This window comes from Lipotes vexillifer, unplaced genomic scaffold (assembly GCF_000442215.2).
Source record: "Lipotes vexillifer unplaced genomic scaffold, Lipotes_vexillifer_v1.1 scaffold1035, whole genome shotgun sequence".
Taxonomy (NCBI): domain Eukaryota; kingdom Metazoa; phylum Chordata; class Mammalia; order Artiodactyla; family Lipotidae; genus Lipotes; species Lipotes vexillifer.
The window spans coordinates 543,663-564,699 of record NW_006772073.1 but is presented as its reverse complement, the minus strand read 5'-3'; the positions used below and the strand labels follow the sequence as shown (position 1 = coordinate 564,699).

General features: G+C 45.8%; 1 protein-coding gene across 1 annotated transcript in view; it reads right to left on the bottom strand.

Annotated features, from left to right (window-relative positions):
• ABCA1 (ATP binding cassette subfamily A member 1) overlaps positions 1-21,037 on the bottom strand; it is a 111,212-nt gene that overhangs the window by 37,722 nt on the left and 52,453 nt on the right. The window contains exons 7-16 of the mRNA XM_007447287.1: positions 18,036-18,128; positions 13,520-13,760; positions 11,601-11,740; positions 11,087-11,203; positions 7,225-7,422; positions 6,290-6,495; positions 5,524-5,700; positions 3,762-3,984; positions 1,884-2,105; positions 670-874 (exon numbers count right to left, since the gene is read on the bottom strand). Coding sequence (XP_007447349.1) covers positions 670-874; positions 1,884-2,105; positions 3,762-3,984; positions 5,524-5,700; positions 6,290-6,495; positions 7,225-7,422; positions 11,087-11,203; positions 11,601-11,740; positions 13,520-13,760; positions 18,036-18,128 — 1,822 coding nt within the window. The remainder of the gene's footprint in view (positions 1-669; positions 875-1,883; positions 2,106-3,761; positions 3,985-5,523; positions 5,701-6,289; positions 6,496-7,224; positions 7,423-11,086; positions 11,204-11,600; positions 11,741-13,519; positions 13,761-18,035; positions 18,129-21,037) is intronic.

The window sequence follows — 21,037 nt, the reverse complement described above, 5'->3', positions numbered from 1 at the left end:
CTCTCAGAATTTGATCTTCTATGAAAACGTATCCAAGGCAGGTCTTGGTCAAGGAGATTTATTAAGGGAAGTATAAAAATGAATTTTTATGAATACTAATTCGATTAAAGCACAGGCAATGGCTGAGAGCCAATGTATCTTATTATTCACAAGCTGTACTCAGGAAACAGAACCTTTGCTGGTGGTAATTCAGGGGATACAGAATTAGGGACCTGGGTCAGCATTGGGAGGACTCTCCTATGCTAGCCGACCCAGTGTGACCCACCCGGGTTCACCTCCAAGCACCTGCTCTTACCAGCTTTGTGGCCACAGGCAAGTTATTTAACTTCTTCGGGTCACAGTTCTCTCATTTGCAAAAACTGGCTAGAACGGTAACTCCCTCACACTAGTCTTATGAGGATTAAATGAACCAAAGTATGTAAAACACTTTGCACAGTGCCTGGCACACAGTGCTCAAGACACAAGAGCTACGTCAGTACTAAGAGCTGTACTTTTAGCATCAGCTGCTTCTCCTTGGAGACTATTTGTTTGCCATAGGTCCAAAGCCCTAACCACTTTCCAAGGAGACCCAGGCCCTGCAGAAATTCCAGCACAAAGGAAGGAAAGCACTACAGCTAGAAATTTCATTTCCCTGGCTGATGTCTAAAGCAGTGCGGAAGCTCAGTGTACCTGGAAACACAGCCTCAGTGTACCACGTCATCACCCCGTAGAGGAAGGTGTCAAACAGCATCATGGAGACGGAGGTGGTGAGGTTGAAGCCATCTTCCTCCACGGGGCTCTCAAAAAGGTTGTCCCATTGCACCCCAATGCCCTGCTCCTCAAAAAGGGCAAAGTACTCACAGCCAAACCCAAAAGCCACAGGAGACAGCAGGCTCTGTGAGAAAGATGCAGAAGTCACTCATCCATCTCCTTGTTTCTCAATTTCCTATCACTGCTAATGCAAATGTCACCTGGAGAAAGGTGAATTTGCCAAATGGATCAATTGCAAGATATGGAAATATTTATCTACAGAGTCCCTTTAGGGGAGTGGGCTCCACTGGCAGCATATAAAGTGATTCTATTTATCAGCACTCATTATGCTCACACATTTCAGAAACACATGTATGATGGAATGTAAAACTTTTAGAATTCTATGCTTCCAAAGGTGCCTCAAGGGCTCAGTAATCCTGTACCTTACACACACACACGGTCCTCTCAAGCTCCCTGCTCGGCCAGTGATGGCTCAGTGTCATAGGAGCCTGTCTGGGGCTGCTGATGTCTAACAGGTCCAGACAGAGGCATCTGGAGCGTCCTTCAAAAAACTCAGGACAACTCAGTCTTATAGGGACTTGCACACCCTCAGAGGCCACTCCTCCTCTGTACAAGGGAGGGGAGTGAAGTCCGGGATTTGCAGGGAGATGGAGTACCTGCTCCTCAGTCTTGAAGTTCAGAAAATATTACTCAAGTGAAACCCCATACTGGACACAAGGGAGACAAGAGTCCAGAAGGAGCCATCTCTGATCTCAAGAGCTTTCAGTTCTATCTGTGGCTATGACTTTGTGGCAAGCATAACATGGCCAGCAGAGCTGGGAGACAAAAGGTAGAGCTGGCCTGTATTGTCTAAAGGCACTCCCCAGTGCCATTTACTGCATGCAGTGCAGTCTGGCTCCCTAAAAAATACCATTTGATTCAATTCAACCAGTGTTCACTCAGAGGACTAAAAATAAACAATTGAATAAGACACAGTCCCTGCCTTCAAGGAGCATAGAATCTAGAACTGAGGTTCAAGTCCCGTTGGAAAGAGAATCTCTTATCGTCTGTTCTCAGCTTGGACTATAAAGCAGAAGTGAAATACCAGGTGCGGCTGTGACTGCAGCTACTGCAGAAGGGCCAGAGTTACTCACCGCAAAGATCTTGAGTGTGAAGCCCACGTAGTCCTGCCACGCCACGCACAGGACGTAGGGCAGGTACAGCATGAAGTAAATGATGCCTCCACAGGCTGCCGCCAGGTTGGCTCTGGAGAAGAGCGTGCTGATCAGAAAGCACTGCAGGATGGTCACCACGGCGAACACGGACAGAAAGATAAACACCACACTGGGGTCGCTGTAGGGCAGCAGGTTTCCTAACTGGGAAGGAAGAGACCCAATAAGACTGTCAATAAGCAATGATCTATGGGAAGCAGCCAGGGCTTATTCCTGCTCATCTTAAAGACAATACAGAGGAACAGTCCTGTTCATTTTTCTGATGAGTGAACTGAAATCTACTGAAGGGAAATGACTAGCCCAAGACCACACATCAAAGTCATGGTAGAGCCAGAAACAAAACAAAGTCCAGGCTTGATATTCACCAAGGTTCATCTCAACAGACAATTTTGTTCTTTGTTTTTCCAAGAAAGAGTATCACTTGGATTCTCCTTCTTCTATAAGGACTATGACTCTTGGCACCAAGAAAGAATTGTGGGAGACAGCATCCCACATGGCTTCTCCCTCCGAAAGCCAAGGAAAATGGTCAGGCCATCTTAACATCCCCCATGAGAACCTGCTATGGATTCTGGATCCCCGCAATCATCCAAACTCTGTGGACTCTTCAAGTTTCTCTCTAACAGTTGGTTCTATCTCAGCAGGACCCACCAGCGCTCAGCTGTCACAGAGTGGCTCTCACCCACCAGCCACAGGACCTCCACCCCGGCCACATAGCTCAGCCCTGGCAGTCAGACATCAGAGCATGAGGGGGGCTTGACTTTAGCAAGAACTGCTCTGCCACAGTGTCTGGTGACCCCCTTCCTTGGCCTCATTTCCTTGTATGTTAAATGGGTTATTTAGTGAGGATATCACAAGACAGCACACGTATGTGCTTTAAACAGTGCTTGGCAATCAGTAAGTCCTCATTTGTAATGAATAGTAGCTGGTATTAAATTAAATGTTACTTCCTTTCCCTTTGTACCCCTCCGCTTTTAAAAACATTTATTTTTTTAAACAATGCATCCTTAAATGAAATGATTGTGCAAAAAATGGCATATAAACCTATTAATGTAAGGGGTGGACACAGAACTGCACTGTACAGAGTCCCCTTCAAGGAAGGACTTGTTGCCTGGCTGTCAGCAGACAGCCTCAGGTGTCAACCCCTCTAGGTTTGTCCCAGCTGCAGACAGCTGCCCGGCCCTGGGGCACACCCTTCCAATGACTAATGGAGGGGCCTGGGTCTATGGGGTGTCAGGGAGGGAGGCCTTGGGGTAACCTAAAGGGCTGGACATTTCAGCTCCACGGCAAGAGTGCCCGGGGGGTTGGCTGTGCGTCATAGTTCAACTCCTCCCTCTGCTCAATCCTGTATCCTCCCCATCCCCTCTAGAGGTGTGGATCCCTAAGGAATACCCATACCCAAACTCTGTCTCAGCCTCTGCTTCCAGAAAATCCTAACGTGCAACAATATCTATGCTTCTGAGAATGGTTTTTAGAAATTCTGGCAGAATTACCACCCAATACATCTAGGAAAATGAGTAACTCTCTGACGCTGCCATGAACCATTGCCAAACAGCATGGCGTAGTTACGCTTGTGCTCACCTGGGACACAAGACCCCTAGGTTCAGTCCTGCTTAGCTGCGAACCAGCTGGGTTGACTCTGGACAAGTTGTTGCCCTTCTCTCGGTCTCCCCTTCCCCAACTATAAAATGAGGGAATTGCAGGGAACAGCACATATGACCCCTTCCCTTCCAAAGAATCCGTGCCTTTCTTCTGCTCACATGGCCCACGGGGGGCAGGGAGGGGCCGGTGAGGCAGCCTTACTTTCAGGATGACCACCAGCAGGCCAGCGCTCACGAGCAGGGGGATGAGGCTGCTGATGAACCAGCTGAACCACAGGATGCTGTTGTCCAGGCCCATGATGCGCATGGTCTCCTTCAGCCGCGCCTCCTTCTCATACACGATGCCCTTGATGATCACAGCCACAGAGTAAATCCAGGCCAACGTCATGAAGAGGGGCATTGACCGGCTCATGACCCGCAGGAAGCTGGAAGGGCGGGGGGAGGAGTAAAGGTGAGTGTAAGCCAGGCTCCTGGGCCAACACCTCTGGGTCTGCATGCAAGAGAAAGCACCAGTACTGAGCCCGAGACGGGCAGACCTGTGCACCCTGACAGTTACGCTTCGTGAGTGGGGTAACGCAGTGATGACACTACTAACAAAGTGATGCCAAAGAAAACTTCTTTGAGGCCTTGCTTTAGTAACCAGATAGCTCTCAGATGTCATTAAGCTAAATGGGGGTGATTTTAAAGTACTAAAACAAAACCAACAAAACCAAAACACCGACTCATTCTGCCATGAAAGTTCAACATCTTCAAGGTCATCTCACTATCAGCTTGCCTTGCATAACTGTTAACGACAGGTGGTGCAGAAATACACTTCAGGCAGCTCTTGCCAGTAATACTTCAGATTTCCAAAGTAGAAGAGGAAATGCAGTGAAGTAAAAGGAACACAGAATCTGGACTCTGAAACTCAAGGTTCAAGTCCCAGCTTTACCACTTACGCACTTACTGGCTACATGACAACAGGCAAAGGTTCTGAATGCCTCTGACCTCTCATCGTGTTCCCATCTTAATACATCCTTTCTAGAGTAAATCTTGGCTTAGGGGGTCTTTGGAAAAGTCTTCCTTTGGAAAATACTGGCTAATCTTTCTGAAGGTGAAAAACAAGATAAATCCAGGTGACCTAGAAAAGCTAGAGTGAGCCCTGCAAGGAAATGGGTTGTTCAATGCAAAGCAGGGAGAAATACAAGGAGAGGAACCCTGCTCCTTCTGCCCTCTGATCTCTACACACACACTCTCCCTTACACAACAGAGAATAAGAGAGTTTCCAGAATTCAGAAGAGATATGACATACTTCAGACGCTTGCAGTAACTACACCTCTGCCTATTCTCTCTCTCTCACAAGAAATCACTGGCTCCAAAGGCACAGCCCCCAAAGTGAGAACCTGGCAGCACAGTGACTAAGCACTAAAAGATTATCTAAAATGTCTAAGATAAAAAGGCCTTGTTTGGTTTTATCTGCATTGTTTGAAAATGTGGTTTACCACTTGTAGAGAGGAAGAAGAAAACCTGACACAAAGTCTGCTTTTATAGGTCTAGAATGCTGTGCCTCTGTGTTTGGGGGACGTGAGGATGTGTGGATGTGTTTGGCATGTGCTCGTCATGACACATCTTAAACTTGCAGATTGGGCTGATTTTGACTGAAAGAGTATAAAAAAATAAAAGTTCTGGTAACCATGGACTAGAAAGGAGTGCGGATTACTGGTGACGTGGCTCAAACTGTCAGCTACGTACATCTTGGCACCTTATTTCCTGAAATTCCTACAGAATTTCAAAAACAATTTTTTTTTTGCAGTACCTGCAATCTTGTTTTAACCAATCTTTTAACCCGTGTCAATACACATATAAAATAAATATAATCATTCTGTTTCCTCCCTTGACGTGTGTGTGTGTGCGTGTGTGTGTACACACCACCTGGGGACAGTGTTAACCGGTTAAGCAAAGGTGGTGGCTCGCTGGTAACTTACATGTCATCAACATAACAGGGGTAAGGCATCTGCTGCATGTAGATGCCAGTTTTCTTCTCTGTGCCCGTCAGCACCTGGATGATTGCCTGCTCCACCACATCCTGCAAGTACGCGAAGCCCCCCCAGACGTACCGCATATCCTCAAAGGGGTCAGCCCGAGGACCGGGGTCCCAGTACCTTAAATCAAACCACAGGCGATCAAACATTCCTTAGAACCATACAATAAAAAAAATTCAGTCACCCACAATCCTACCACCATTACAGAGCCACTTTTCTTATTTCTGTACCTTACTTTCCGGTCTCAGCTGACACATACACATGTTTTTAAATAAATATAATCAGAATGAGCAAACCACTTGTTGGTTTGGGTTTTCCCTCCCTCCATTAGCTCCCTAACATTGCAACAAGTACACGGGCCAAAATTCACTTAACCATTCCCTTTTACCTTGCTTATTTGCTCCCTTTTATAGAAAGGGATAGTGCTAGCACAGAGAATCTAATGTCTTTTTTTCCTGTTGATTTAATTCCTCAGGACTAATTCCCTTGAATGGAAATGCTGAACCAAAAGATAATGATATTTTAAGACCTTTGAAATAGTTGTCTCCACAATGAATGAGCCAGTTACACCAAAATCATGCCACCAATTTGAGTTATACTTTGTTGGAAATTTTTACCAAATTATTAGTTAAAATAAAGTACCTCCACTCACATTAGCTGCTCTTGACTTTCCCAAGACTGGCTGGTAAGGTGGGGGGATTCAACTTACCCATCCTTGATCTTATTCGTCCTCTCCACATTGTCGATATCCATCCGGATCTTGTACTTGACGTGATGAGGCAGCTCAACACTGCCAGGAGCAATTCCAGTGAACACGATCCCAGCCCAGAACTTCCGCTCATCCAGTAGCTCCATGGACTTGTTGATGAGCAGAACCTCTGTTGCCACTGGTTCCAGCTTGTTCAGGTTCACACACTGAAGGAAGAACAGCCGTCATGAGAATGCCAATGGTCAGGAAAACAAGCAGTGGCCAAGGCAGAATCCATGCTAAGAGAGAAGCGCTAAGTGCATGATTTTTTTTATCCTCACTCTCTACTCCTCTCTCAAGTCATTCTCCAATATTCAGTTGAAAATGGGTTGTTTTGGTTTTTAACTGTAATTTAAGGGAAATGTTGGAAGTATTTAGAGGTAAGTTACCTATACTGATTGTTGTGGAGGGAAAGAGGTTTAAACCTCATTTTCGCTTCTGTTTTCTTAATTTTGAGTCATAACAACTAACCAAACAGAACAAAAAAAACTCATTTGTCCCTATTAAGTCACATCATTTTTAGGACTCAATTTTTAAAGTGTAATCGGTCCTATTAGATTTTAGATAAGTTTCGTAAGTAATGCTTTTTTAAGGGAATGCTTTGTTGCCATTAGGTATTGGGATATCAAAACACAGGAAAACCTAGAAAACGATGGATAGAGACATTCTTGAGTCAGACAGAATAAAGCTAGAAGTTAGGTCTGTTGATTTACTCATTCAGTCATTTAACTAACATTCATTGAGTACCTTTTTGTACATTACATCCTGTGTTAGGATACTACTGTAAATAAGATGACACATTATTTCTAAACTTTACTCCAATACAAACCTTATTGCACCATCTCAGAAAAAGAAGCCAAAGCCTTTTCTAAGTGGTCCGCAGAATAGATCCTCACCTCCATGAAGCGAGAGATGGTCTGGATTGCCTGGTTGGTCTCATTGAAGGCTTCTCTCCAGGTGTACACAGAGCCATTAGTGGACTGCACTTCCTCTGGGTGCTTGGCCAGAAATGCCACGATATCTTTGGCTGTCCAATCTAAGCCTTCCAATCGCTGTTCCCAAAAGTGGTCATTGCCTCTGCTGTCCAATAGCGTCTGCCATTCCCATGACAAAGTACAAGTAGTAAACACCAACTAAGTCTTGATGAGCACTATATGGTTTACAAAACCCTTTCACATACATTGTCTTTCTTTAAAATCTTCATAGAAAACTGTGAGATAGGTAACCCAACGTTTCCATTTTACAGGTGAGAATACTGGGCTCTCAGATTCTACTGCACCTTCCCACTGCATTGTATCTTCTTCCTCGTTTGAGACCCAGGCTGATGACTCCTCATAAAGACCCTAATCTCTAGATTGAATTAAGCCACACCTACTTCTGCTGTTTAGTTTGGGAAAAGAATTCTGCTGTTAAACCAATATGATCTTTTCCAGTTGCGGGATGCATGGGTCATGATGCAAAGGAGGCCTGTCTTCCATTTCTTATTCCCTAGCTGGCTGGCTCTCCACGTGGGTCAACATGGAAGAGGAGGAAAACCAATCTGGTGCTCAACCAGCAGATGCAGAGGACCAGGGCAGAGGCCTGCACAGATGTGCTGCCAGAAAAATGGGTCTGTTTCAACCTCAGCTCATGGAAAGGAGAATCAGCTGCAATTCCTTTCACACCTTTGAGAACGTACATGAAACTCTGGCTCTACTGAAATGGAATCCCTAAGGGGCCAAACTCTGCTACTTTTTAAATCAGTCTTATTTCTACTAACATATAAGTTTTTTCCCCATGTGGCTTCATATTTATTATTACAATGGGAGCATAATAGTTTTTATAGAGTATATAAACTATAATTTCATTAACTATTCCCATACCGCAGCATTTAGTCTAATTTCTCACAATAACAATTATTATAGCAATAATATTCTCATTCATATGGTGACTTCTTTCTTTAAAATTATTTCTGTATGGGATACATCCCTTAAGGTGTGTGAAATGCAGATACACAGGATAGCACATTTTATATGGCTCTTACAATTTTCATTCCAAATTGTTTTCCTATAGGGAATAACAATTTATACTGTCATCAGTTAAGATATGTGTTTTTGTTAACAAAATAGGTACAAAATTGTACCTCACAAAGGTTCACAGGGGTATGGGTTAGTGATTCTGAAATGACTTGTTTGGGACTTGAACTGAGCAAATAAGACCTGAGTGAAGACACGTGGCATTTGGGGTGAGGCCCTCCCTGGCCAGTGTGCTTCTCAGCAATATGGCCAAGGAGGGCAGCAAGGCTGGAGAGACATGCCCAGTGAGATCACTGATCACATGGCCGTTCTAGGGCACGAGAGGGGCCAGGAGACCAAAGATCCCCCTCAGAAGCAGTGGCCAGGGAGAAAGCAGAGGCTTGAGACGAAGGAGACAAACAGCGTCTCAGAAAGGAGAACAGTTTAGTATCAGTGGGTTACATGACTCAACGGAGAAGCGCCTCCAGATATGTGGGGTGACGCGACGGGTGTAGACGGAGCCAGAGACAGCAGAAGATAAGAGCTACCACAGAGTAGAACGGTAGCTGCCAGGGGCTGGGGGAAGCAGGGAGGTCAAAGGGTATGAAGTTTCAGTTTTGCAGTACAAAGAGTTCTGAGGCCCTAATGTACAGTGTGGTAACTATAGTTAATGATACTGTCCTGTATACTTGACACTTGCTGAGAGGTAACTACGTGAAGTGAGGGACATGTTACTTAGCTCCATTGTGGAGATCATTTCACAACGCATACATATATCAAAACACCAAGTTGTACACCTTAAATACATACACTTTTAATTTGTCAATTACACCTCAATAACGCTAAAAAAAAAAAAAAGAAAGAAAGAGCTACCCCAACAGTCGCAGAAGTCTCGAGCATTGCCTTGTGTACCAGACGCAAGGCTGCAGGGGGTACAGAGGACTGAGTGGCCCGAGCTTGTGGAGTGAAGAGTAGAGAAGAGAAAGCAGCTGGAGGAGGCTCCTTCGACTTCCGCCCGCAGGCTGATGAGTCCCCATTTGGTGTCTCAGCCTAACCAGCCCCCTACACTCCAGGCCCCAATACCCACTGGCCTGTTGGACATCCCCACCGTCCACCAGCTAGAAATCACGAATCATCCTGAAGCTGCCCTCTCTTTCACCCCTCCACAATCAAGCAGTCACCAGGCTTTGCCTCCAGCCAATGCCTTGGCCACCTACTTGGATAGCCTCCACCCTGGACTCTGCCTTCCCCCTTTCCCCTCTTCAATCCACCTGTCAAACCAGAGTAATAGCTCCCCTTGCCTAGCACCCTTTCATGGTGCTCCAGAGCTTAAAGTAAAGGTCCTCGGCTTGACGCCCAAGGCTCTCCAAACCACACGCCATGCTTTTCTCCCCAGCCACAGCTCCTCCATTTCCTATCACACATCCTGTGTTCTCCAGCAGGAGTCCTAATGAATGCCATGGCCATGTTGGCAAGCACCTTGTCCCAGAAGAACTGAGAGCCTGTAAGCTGCTGGAGCATCCAACCAAAGCCTCTATTTAAGAGAAGGGGAAGCATCTGTCTGCCTACAGACTAAAACTCATGGAGTTCCTTCAACAGGGACCCTCACCATCCTCTGAGACGCAGAAGGAGAGAAGTCCAACAAGTAGAAATGTACATTCTAAGGAGAGAACCAGGAAGAAGACACCTGAGACCACACCTAAGTCTATGGCACTATCTGTGGCTGGACCACTTGAATCCCTTTTGGAGAAGAGACTGGAGTCTAACAGAGATCCATCCTTGAAGGGCATAAGTTGTTGTTGTTATCATTATTAGCCAGAAGTATTCAGTCAATCCATATAAATTATTGTTCATGTTTTTCTGACTAAAGTCCCTTGGTTTTTAAAGGCTCCCAATTTAAGAATTAAATTGCAAGACTAGTGCAATAAAGATGACTCCAGCTTTCCCCTCATTGGAAGATCACCTGCATATCGTCCCTCTCAGGGACATCAAGGGACAGTCCTCAGCCTGGGAGAGCACCTCCCAGGGCAGATACCTCCTCTAACACCCAGCTGCCCCTCCGATCAATGAGGTGTCAAGAAAAGAAACCTGGCAAAATCCATTCGTGCTTCTTAATAGCAGCAGGAAAAAGGAAGAGGACTCTCTCACCATGGAGAGAGGGAATAGTCTAATGATTCTCTGACTCAGCCCAAGGCAGGATGATGCGATTAAATGGCACTCAGGCTCAAGCAAAGGAGACATTCCATGCTCAGACTCCTCCGCTTTTGAATCCAATTGTCTCTAGAGCATTTATCCCTTTTCAAGTGGTTCTGAAGCACTAAGTGCAATTCCCCTCCATGCAGTAACAGCAGCTCTACACTCACACGGTGCCTTGGGGAATGAGTATCTCAGGTCAGACCAGACCTTTGCTCACACACACCTCTGTCCAAGACCCACTAGGACACAGCAGGGCCAAGTAAGATGCTGTGGCTCTAGAGCCAGAAATGAAAATAATCAAGGTCCTGTAATCACCAAACTCTTGCTCCAAATACCAGCCCTAGGTTTCTTGGAAATCTGATTTTGACTATCAGACGCATTGATGCTGATGTGCGTGAAATGGTGCGATTTGTGCACCGTCACCTGTAGCTCTGCCAAGTGATGGGCCTGTGGCTTGAGCGATGCTCAGTACGTCTGCACTGGTTCAATGTAAAGAATCCTCACCTCAGTCACTTCTGGGAAAGTAAAGAGCGTCAATCAGGTACACGGTAATCAGAGGGACACTCACCCGGACAAGGTCCATTTCTGGGCTGCTCTCCATGAAGGTCCAGATCTTGGGGCTGAGCTCTTGCCACATGCCTTCCAGATCATGAAACACAGCCAGTTCCTGGAAGGTCTTATTCACCTGGAGTCAAATGGGGAGCCAGGGGCAGCAAAAAAAAAAAAAAAAAAAAAAAAAAAAAAAAAAAAAAAAAAAAAAAAGAGAGAGAGAGAGAGGGAGGCAGAGACATGAGAACTCAGCTGCTCCCTGAAAAGATGTTCCATTACAGAAGCCCTTTTCCAGTCCTTCCCATTCCCAAGAAGTGCCTGCCTGCAGCAGTGATTCAAATACCCAAGGCTGGAGAGCTGGCCCTCAACAGTCAGCTTGGGCCTGAGTCAAACTGCAGGTTCTCGCTCTGGAAATCCCAGAAGAGCCATGAGTATACTCATACTCAACACACGCCATCCGAAGCCACCTTTATATTTTTGTCCATGATTCTAGGAGGATTCTGTAGAGGGCCTCTTGGGCCCAGGCAGCTTACCTCAGCCATAACCTGCTTTGTGACTGGAGTGTCAGGTGTATACAGGATCTTCCCAACAAGCAGGGGCTTGAGAGCTTTCCATATGATGCGGGAAAGAGGACTGGACTCCAGATTCTTCATCAAATCATTGCAATAAGGAGCTATGAAGAGGATGAAAGGCAAGTATTTGTATGCATGATCATGTACTTGTAGGAACTAACAAGAGCTTTGGAGCCAGCTGGTCAGTTATGGGTTCAAATCTCAGCTCTGCCACTTAATGGCTACGTAACAACATCACTTGTCTGAGCCTCAGTTGGCTCCTCTGTAAAAATAAAGGTAATGACATCTACTTGGCAGAGATGTGGAGAGGATTAACTGAGATGCTATCTGTGGAGCCCCTAGAACGATGCTTGATAAACAATCAAAGCTTATTGTAACACTGATGATGGATAACTCACAACTGAGACGATATGGAAAAATGTTTTTTATTATGCACAATCCTTTATAACTCTAAATAGCTTGCACCAGTCCTCACCACTTTGTTTTTATCGGAAACAAAGAGCTGAATTCAGACTTTAGTTTTCAAGCAGAAATTTTAAATTTCCCTTTAATTAACAGGTCTCATCACAAGTATACGTAATAAATGTAATAAACATCCCAAACTGAAATATCCAAATTTATAACAGACAGTAGGGTTTGATTTTCCAGAAGGATTCCTGATTTTTAAAAAAATTTCATTCTGGGTTCTTTCAGATACTAAGTATCCTCTATATGCTACAAAGATAATTTTTTTTTTCAAGAGGATTTTCTCACAGTTATATCTGTTGTGAAAATGAAGGGTCCCTTGGGTTGACTTACAAAGTGAGGGAGCGGAGGGGACGGCATTTCAGAAAACTGCCTACAGTGCCCTTCCCTTCAGGCTCGCAAAGCAACCTGCCATGTCTGGAGTGCTTCACTCCAGACAAGAATAAAAGGTTCTTGCGTCACAATAACGCACAAAAAGCCACCTCACTCAGTGTCTGAAAGGCACACCTGCAGTTAGAAATGGAGAAAGGCTCACTTGCATCATATTTTCAATGAAAACGATACCATTGTCTAAAACTGTAACACTGGCTCCTGGCTGCCACCAGGCACAGGACACACATCCCCACAAAACTGCCCAAGTGTGGGGAACAGATATGGAGTTACAAGGTTCTTCAATGCCACCTTGCAGCTAAGAACCACAAACAGCAGATCACATGTCCCAGTCTGATGGCACACACACACCACCATGAACAGGTATTTTGGAGGCCACGTGGTTTACTGAAAAAAAGCATGGAGCCAGGCAGATCTGGCTTAATTCTGGCTCTTGCCAATTAGCTATAGTGTGGCTTTGACCAAGTCGCTGAACCTCTCTGAGCCTATAAAATGTGGGGTTATAAAACCTTCCTCGCAGGGTTATTGTAAGGGTTAAATGAGATAAGTTAAATAAAATGTGTAGTACATAGGAAATGTTCCCTAAATGTTATCTTTTATTATTGCTGTTGTTATTGTTAAGTCTTTATTGTAAAGCATACCTCAAGGAGAGGGAGGGGAGGGGGAGGGGCAAGGGAGAGGAAGAGAAAAAGGAAAAGATACTTGATCACTTTGGGAACCACCCTCCGACATCCCCCAGAAAACGGAGGAGACTGGCTTCCAGCCATCCATTCACTTGATAAACACACTGTACGCCTGGGATGTGCCAGGCCCCATTTACACAAGTGGGGACAGTTCACTGATTAAGAGAAGATTCCCTCCTCTAGGAGCTCAGTCTGGGGGGCAAACAGACAGGTAAACAAACACCCACCACTGCTACGTAGGGTGAGGATAAGCACGAGGAAGCAGGTGCCACGGGGGATGCGGGGCTGAGCCTGGGACCGAGGTGGGCTGGGCCCAGGGCTTAGGTCTGCACAGACACTCACTGGTAGAATTGTCATAGAAGGTGCCAGCATCATCCTCAGTGCCGTTGCCTCCAAAGAGGGCTTTGTAGTTGTTGTCCTCATACCAGTTAAGGGACTTGATCTTCAGGCCCCCACCCTCGGGATGGCCGCAGACGATGCGGGACACGGCCTGGTAGATCTGGGTGGGGGAGCTGGAGCTGTTCGCGTTGGTCAGAAACATCACCTCCTGCCGCATGTCAGTCCAGCTCCTCATGCTGAAGAGCTGGTGGACAGATCAGAAGGAAAAGCAGAGGGAAGCGCGGGGCAGGTTGAAGACACAGAAGAGGAATGAACAGGTTAATGTCTTGACCTCGCCAAAGCCTCAGCCCAGAACAGATCTTGTCTGATGTCGCCTCTCAGAGGGCCATCGCTCTGTGATGGGATTGCCAGAGCCTTGCTACTCCTCTGTGGTCCAGGCACCAGTGGCATCGGCGTCATCGGAGAGGCCGTTTGAGGTGCAGATTCTGGTCTATCTATCTACAGTTCAAATCTGCATTTTCACGCGGTGCCCGGGTGACTCCTAGACACTGAGAAGCACCGCTTAGCAGTTAGGGGAGCCCCCGGTGATGGGCTTTTTCTCATTCGGATGATCACTGAGTTTACAGAAGAGGATGCTTTCTTTGAACGACTATGTTTTCATAGGCGTACGTCAGGAACCGCTCACACCCTCGGTCACTGCCTCATTTCTAAAACACCTCAAATTTCAGTGTGGAAACTGAGGGGCCCTCTGCCCCCAGGCAGAAGAGGTGCTGTGTGTGAAGTCCCCATCCTCGTCTCGGCTGAGTGTCGGGCAATGGAAAGAGCGCATGGTGAGGGACCGAGTTTGAATCCCATTTATGTCTCTCATTGGCTCACAGCCTTCAGAAAGTCACTTCTCTGAGGGCCCAACTTCCCATCAAGATGATGAAGCTAAAACAGTGTGGTGAGGAGAAAATCACACGATATCTGACATCCCAGAGAGGGCCCAACACAGAACAGTCCCTGCCGCCGGAAGACCCAGATGCCCCAGGCAGCGGGGTGGGGGGTGGGGGGGGCTGAGTCTGGGACTCACACGTGACCAGCTCTTTGTCTCACACACCAACGTACTCCAGCACCCTGCGGACTTCTTGGCCCAGCGGCTCTTATAATTCAATATTTATAGAGCACTTTGTATTTCCACACATTTCACAATAAATCATTAAAAAGTCCCTACATTCCTTGACATGCCACTGCATGTCCTCACCCCCTGGAGGGCTGAGGCGTGGTGAGCAGAGGGGAGTGGATGCGGAACCCTGCACTTGCCCCCGGGCCCAGTTTTCCATCTCACAGAGCCTGCTGGCTCCGATGAGTGACAAGGTCCTGGGCGCCACAGAGCCCGCCTTTGCCTTCTGCCTGCAAGGGGAACCAGGCGGCCCAGAGGCGGTCAGAGGTCACAAAGATTCCTTCCTCCAGAGGGAGCATCTAACACCGGGAGAACACAGCTAGGTGGCCCGCTTTTCCTGACTTTATCTTCTCATCACCGTATGAGGTATACAGACGGGGAGGGGAGAAGTCGTCAGACCACCTCTCCTTTCGTTGGTGGTGCAACAGCTCTAGAGATTTCTTTTTTTTTTTTGCGGTACGCGGGCCTCTCACTGTTGTGGCCTCTCCCATTGCGGAGCACAGGCTCCGGACGCGCAGGCTCAGCGGCCATGGCTCACGGGCCCAGCCGCTCCGCGGCATGTGGGATCTTCCCGGATCAGGGCACAAACCCGTGTCCCCTGCATCGGCAGGTGGACTCTCAACCACTGCGCCACCAGGGAAGCCCCCTAGAGATTTTTAAACGACAGCAAAAGCCACTCACTTCTCTTTCTCACCACCACCATCCCCCAATCAAAAGGACAAATTGCTCCCCACCTAAAGCCAGCACATCTTTGGACAGAAGCACCATAAATGACTGAGTTATTCCAAGCTCTGGGCTCTTCCCGGAACCTGTCTCAGGGGCAAACTCCTACTCGTTCTTCTGCACCTCAAATCCCGCTCCACACCTCCTCCGTGAAGCCCTCCCCCTCACAGGGAAGGGGGCCGCTCATCCTCCAGCCCACGGAAGGTGGCGTTTGATCGTCATCCGCGGAGTGAAGAACCGCTGACTCAGCCAACTGCCGGCCCTATTAATCCATATTTTCTTTCTTTGAAGAGTCTCCTTTTTATTCTATTTATTTATTATCTATTTATTTATCTTTTATTTTATTTATTCCAGTTACCATCAGGGTTCACACAAAAAGTGGGCTTAAGTAGCAAGAACATGGGCTTTCGAGGCCAACGGTCCTGGGTTCAAATCCCAGTTTTGCCAATTAACTTACTAGGTGACTGTGGGCAAGTTGTCTAGCTCTTCTGAGCCTCAGTGTCACCTGTAAAATGGGCACAGTAGGACCCACTCACATCTGTCATGTGGATTACACAGGGAAATTGGGTGAAACTGCATGAACCAGGGCAGCTTAGCTCCCTTTTCCTTTTCCTTTTAAGGGTTGTGCTTTGGTCAAACAACCAACTTTCTTTCCAAACATGGAGCAGATCAACAAGTGCACTTATTTATTATCTTCTCCCAGAGAAACGGCAAGTTAGATAATGAGTCACTCGTGGCAAAAGTGACTTGACTTGTGTTCCATTGAGAGGAGCGGGTGGCCCTTGCTGTCCAGGACCAGGGAACAAGCAGGGCGCAAGGAAGCAGCTGCCAGGAAAAATGTATATTGTTCAGTTGGAGAGGTTCTACCACATGAGCATCACATGCTTTCAATTCTTCTTTTTACCCCAGACAAAAGGCAGGCCAGTGACGTAAGAGGAAACAGCAGCAACCAGGCCGTGAGTTGAGAGGCAGCCTCCCATGTTAGAGTCCCTGCTTTGCTTTCTCTAAGGCTGGCAGGGACCTGCAGAGCAGTACGGGGCATATCAGTGTCAGCTAATGGGGCCCAGGAGAAATGACTTGCAGGGCAGGTTCTGTTTCTCATTCTGCCTCCTGGAAGAACCCTGGGAGACCCAGCTTCTCCACCTACAGAGCGGTCACCAGTGTTCATAACCGGAAGAACAGATGGCAGCCTGGAACAGGGCTTCTCCTCCTGAAAGTGACCCAAAAGCCAGGCCTCTCCAGTCAGACACACATGAGCAGAATTGAAAAACAGAACAGACCCCAAAGCAAAACACTAATAAATCACCAGCATTGAATCTCGGTGTTTTCTGTATTTTCCAAACGTTCTGCATTTCACATAGTGACCATGCAAGCCTTTATTCTTAGGAGACATAAAGTGAGCTTTGATATTTGAGAAAAATGATACAAACCCCCAAAAATGACTTAGAGAAGCAACTCATAATAAGACTGGACCAAGTCTGAGAGAATTTCACCATGAATTATTCCTACCCAGTGTCTTAAACATTAAGGCCTGCATGGTTTCTGACCAACCATCCCTCAAGCTTAGCTCTTTACACACCTGGCTCCAAATGGTTCCCCCTTTCCAAGTCTAATGTGAAACAAGGCTGGGTGTCAGAAAGGTGAGCACATGCTGACTGGGAGGCAGAGGAATGGTTAATTGCTTTTTGTAAGTTAGGCCCCCTGATCCTGTGACAAAGGTTATTCTAATACGCTTGTAAACATGTGGACCCGAAAGGTAAGCTCAACTTTTATCAGGAGACTACATTCCCATAGTTGAACTCAGGGCCCAGATATTTACAAGGGAAAGATCTGAATTAGGGGTACCATGTTCTTCCCTTCAGATAGCAAACAAATGTTTTGGTAAAAAGACTGTCTTGCTTTGCTACTGAAAAAGAAATAAGGATGTGCTTCCCTGATGGCGCAGTGGTTGAGAGTCCGCCTGCCGATGCGGGGGACACGGGTTTGAGCCCTGGTCTGGGAAGATCCCACATGCCACGGAGCAACTGAGCCCGTGAGCCACAACTACTGAGCCTGCGCTCTAAAGCCCGCAAGCCACAATTGCTGAGGCCCACATGCCTAGAGTCCGTGCTCCGCAACAAGAGAAGCCACCGCAATGGGGAGCCCATGCTCCGCAATGAGAAGCCCACGCGCTGCAATCGAGAGTAGCCCCCGCTCGCCGCAACTAGAGGAAGCCTACACACAGCAACGAAGACCCAACTCAGCCACAAATAAATACATAAATTTATTTTAAAAAATAAATAAATACGGAGAAGTTGCTGGTAAGACAAATACAGTACACGGAAGATGAGGAGGAATCATCCTCTTTACAAATGGGTCATTAACTAGGGGCCAAGAGTAATTATGAGAGAAAGTTCTAGGCTAGATATCAGGCCTTCAGCCCCTAGCTAATTAACCTTGAGACATCTATGAGTCTTGGTTTCTTCATCTCTAAAGTAAGGAGATCAAATCAGGTAATTTTAAGATCATGGATATAAAGCTGATTTTACATTTCCTATGATATTCAAATCAAAAAGACCCTCTGAGCCAAACTCAGGGTGGAAAAAAGTGATAGTGGATGATCTGCCTTCTGGGGCTGAAAAAGAAATGACTTACCTCTTGAGCCACAATCCCAAGACTATCCAGCAAAGTTTTTGTGGCTTCAGCCAGCTCCTTGCTGGGGAAGGGAGATGTGGAGTTTAGTTCTGTCTGCAATGAGAAAAAAAAATACTTTGTTTCTAAACTCAATGTAAACCTGAAATCTGTATTTAAAAATAAACAAGTTAATTAAAACTATTCACAATCTTGAGTTTAAAACACAAGAAACCCACTCCTAATCAAAATAAGACACTAAAATTATTCTAACTGTATGTTTGCAGGGTGTTCATCTCAGATAAGAATTACTAATTCTTTGATGGATGCTTTTAAAGGGTATTTTAAACTAGTTGATATGCAAGAGATAAAAATATCTCGTGTGTGTGTGTATGCATGTGTGTGTGTGTGTGTGACCAAGGCAAAGTTGACCATAAATTCCCAACTCTGTCTATGATTCTGCAAGAAAGACAACATGGGAATGGCCTTGAGAAACAAGTGTGTGATGGCTCACAAAAAACGAAGACAGTATAAAGTTGCCAAAAGCATGGATAGAAGGAATTCTCTTTCATTCCACTCAAGTCAGCACTGTTTCTAACACTGGAAATTTACTTATTTTTAATATATTAAAATTAATTTAAAATAATTTTAAAATACTTGTTTTTATGTCTAGTTTGAGTCAAATCGTAATATGCCGCCTAGCTGCATGGCACATATAAGGAAATAATTGAGGCCCAAGGAAAAGCTAGGTTAGGGCAGAAAGCCTAAGCTAGAGAAGAAATAGAGCAATGATGCACAGGCTCTGAGGCCAGAACTGCTTCTGAGTTTTCAGGCTTCCAAAGAAAAAAAGACACAGGGTCAGTTTCATCCCTCCTATTTGTCAAATAGGGGGAAAAAAGTCTCCAGGGGAAAACCCATCTTTCCTTGTTGCTTCTACGGGCATCATTTTATTCAATATCAGACCCTCAGAAATCTAGAGAAGCCTGAACCATTTTGATATTTGTCATATATCAGAGATTGCTGTGCAACCATAAGGCAGCCTGCATGGAAGACGGCTGAAGGTAGACGGAGCTCATCATTATCTCTGGGAAACAGCAGCCTGGGATGTTTCCTTTAAAAAGAACTCCAAATGCAGAAGGCTAAGTTAGCATCATGATCTCATCATAATATCCTAGCATAATCCCAAATGTACATTTCTGATAAAAATCTGTCTAAAGGTTCTCTGGAAGATTTCATCCAGCCTGATTCATGAGCTCTTCTAGAATGGCTCACTCGCCAGAGACCAGCCTTCCCACACTCCCAGTCCTCTGATGGGCCCATGCTTTCCTTGAAATGCTACACTCAGGTAGGTCTCTGTGACACAACTCGCAGGCTGTGTTAATGATCATTCCTTCCATGAAGTAATTATGAGCGAAAACAGGTGGGGGGCTTTTTGTTTGCTTTTTCTTTCTCTCTTCAGGTTCACCTGAAGGCTACCACACCAAAAGTTGAACCTACAGAGACCTTGGTAAGGAAAACTTTTTACATAACAAGAGGTCTTAACTGGAAGACATAGGAGGTAAAATCTGTTTCTGTGCTTACCATGAGGCTCACGAGAGGATACATGTTCAGGTTTGCACAGCAAAACAAAAAATGCTAAATTACATTAATGTAAACATTTAAAACTTAGAATGTGGTAGTTAATGCATTTCTTTTTCAAGTCTGGATTGAAATAAGATTCACTCTAGGGTGACCCGGAGTGACTACAGAACCCGGGGCAAGTGGCTTCAACTCCCCACGCCTCCACTTCCTCAACTCCACAGCAGAATAAACGATAATGTGCACATGTCACAGCGCCTTCAAAACATTAAACCAGAGGCCATGTGCAAGCCCCTGCACAGTGCCTGGCACACTGCAGGTCCTTATGATTATAAACAATTCCATCCTTGCCTTTCTCTTCCCTTCCTCCAAAGTTCACTACCAAAACAGAAGGACTAGTCCTCTGCACACAGGGTTTTCCAGTTCTTGAAGGGACGTGCACCCTCCCTTCTGTCTGTCTCTGGGTGAACTTTTCCTCTTGTCGAGGTGCCCTTCTCCACGAGGCAGACAGCTAGAGTTGTCAGCTCGAGGCAAGAATACCAGCCACACTCCAGTGTGCTATTTCTAAAATTATAAATGGTCCTCAGCACAAAACCAAGACATCCTCATCCTGAATTCCTGACGGCCTGGGGCAAATGCTTCTCTCTCCCCTATAACCCTTTTTCTTAGTGTTTGCCAAACTGAGAAACAAAAGATAATATTAAGTGGATGACACATATACTTATATTGGTATATATTTATACTATATACACAGAAACTTTCCCCAAACTTGACATTTAAATGGAAAAACCTGAAGCAAAATCATTACCTATGATTATATATATATATACACATACACACACCTTTATCTTAATGTATATTCATGTGTACCCTCTATGTACAGTAAGTGATACTGATTTTACTTTTATAGGAGTAATTCAGTTTCCTTTTCTTTATACAAAACAAATGAGTTTATTAAAAGAAAATATTAAATTAAAAACCAATTGCACTTGAATACAACCTAAATCATGACAGAGAATTGAGAATAACCAGGTTTCACCAACACAGTGTGGTTCAGGAACTCTCATCAGAACCACCTGAGGTGCTTGTCAGGCGTGCTGACGCCCAGTCCCCGAGACCTGAGTGAAAAGCTAGACGTAAGACCCACAAATCCTTAGGAAATTTTTTGCACGCTGAAGTTTGAGAACCACTGAGGCACAGCACCTGGACAATATTCACACCTCTTTTTCACAGTATTCTTTGCACGAGTGTGGCTGTTGGTGCATTCTATATCTGGTCCACACGATGCTGTCTACCTCAGATTGTGAAGCAGTGACAAGAAGCCAGTTTACCTGGCCTTGCGTGGGATCCAAGATAGTGCCAAACGCATCTGCGGTCAGGTACGTCACACCAATTGTTTACACAAGTCACCAAGTGCAAAGGGCTAGCTCTCTAAACCCCCAGACCCA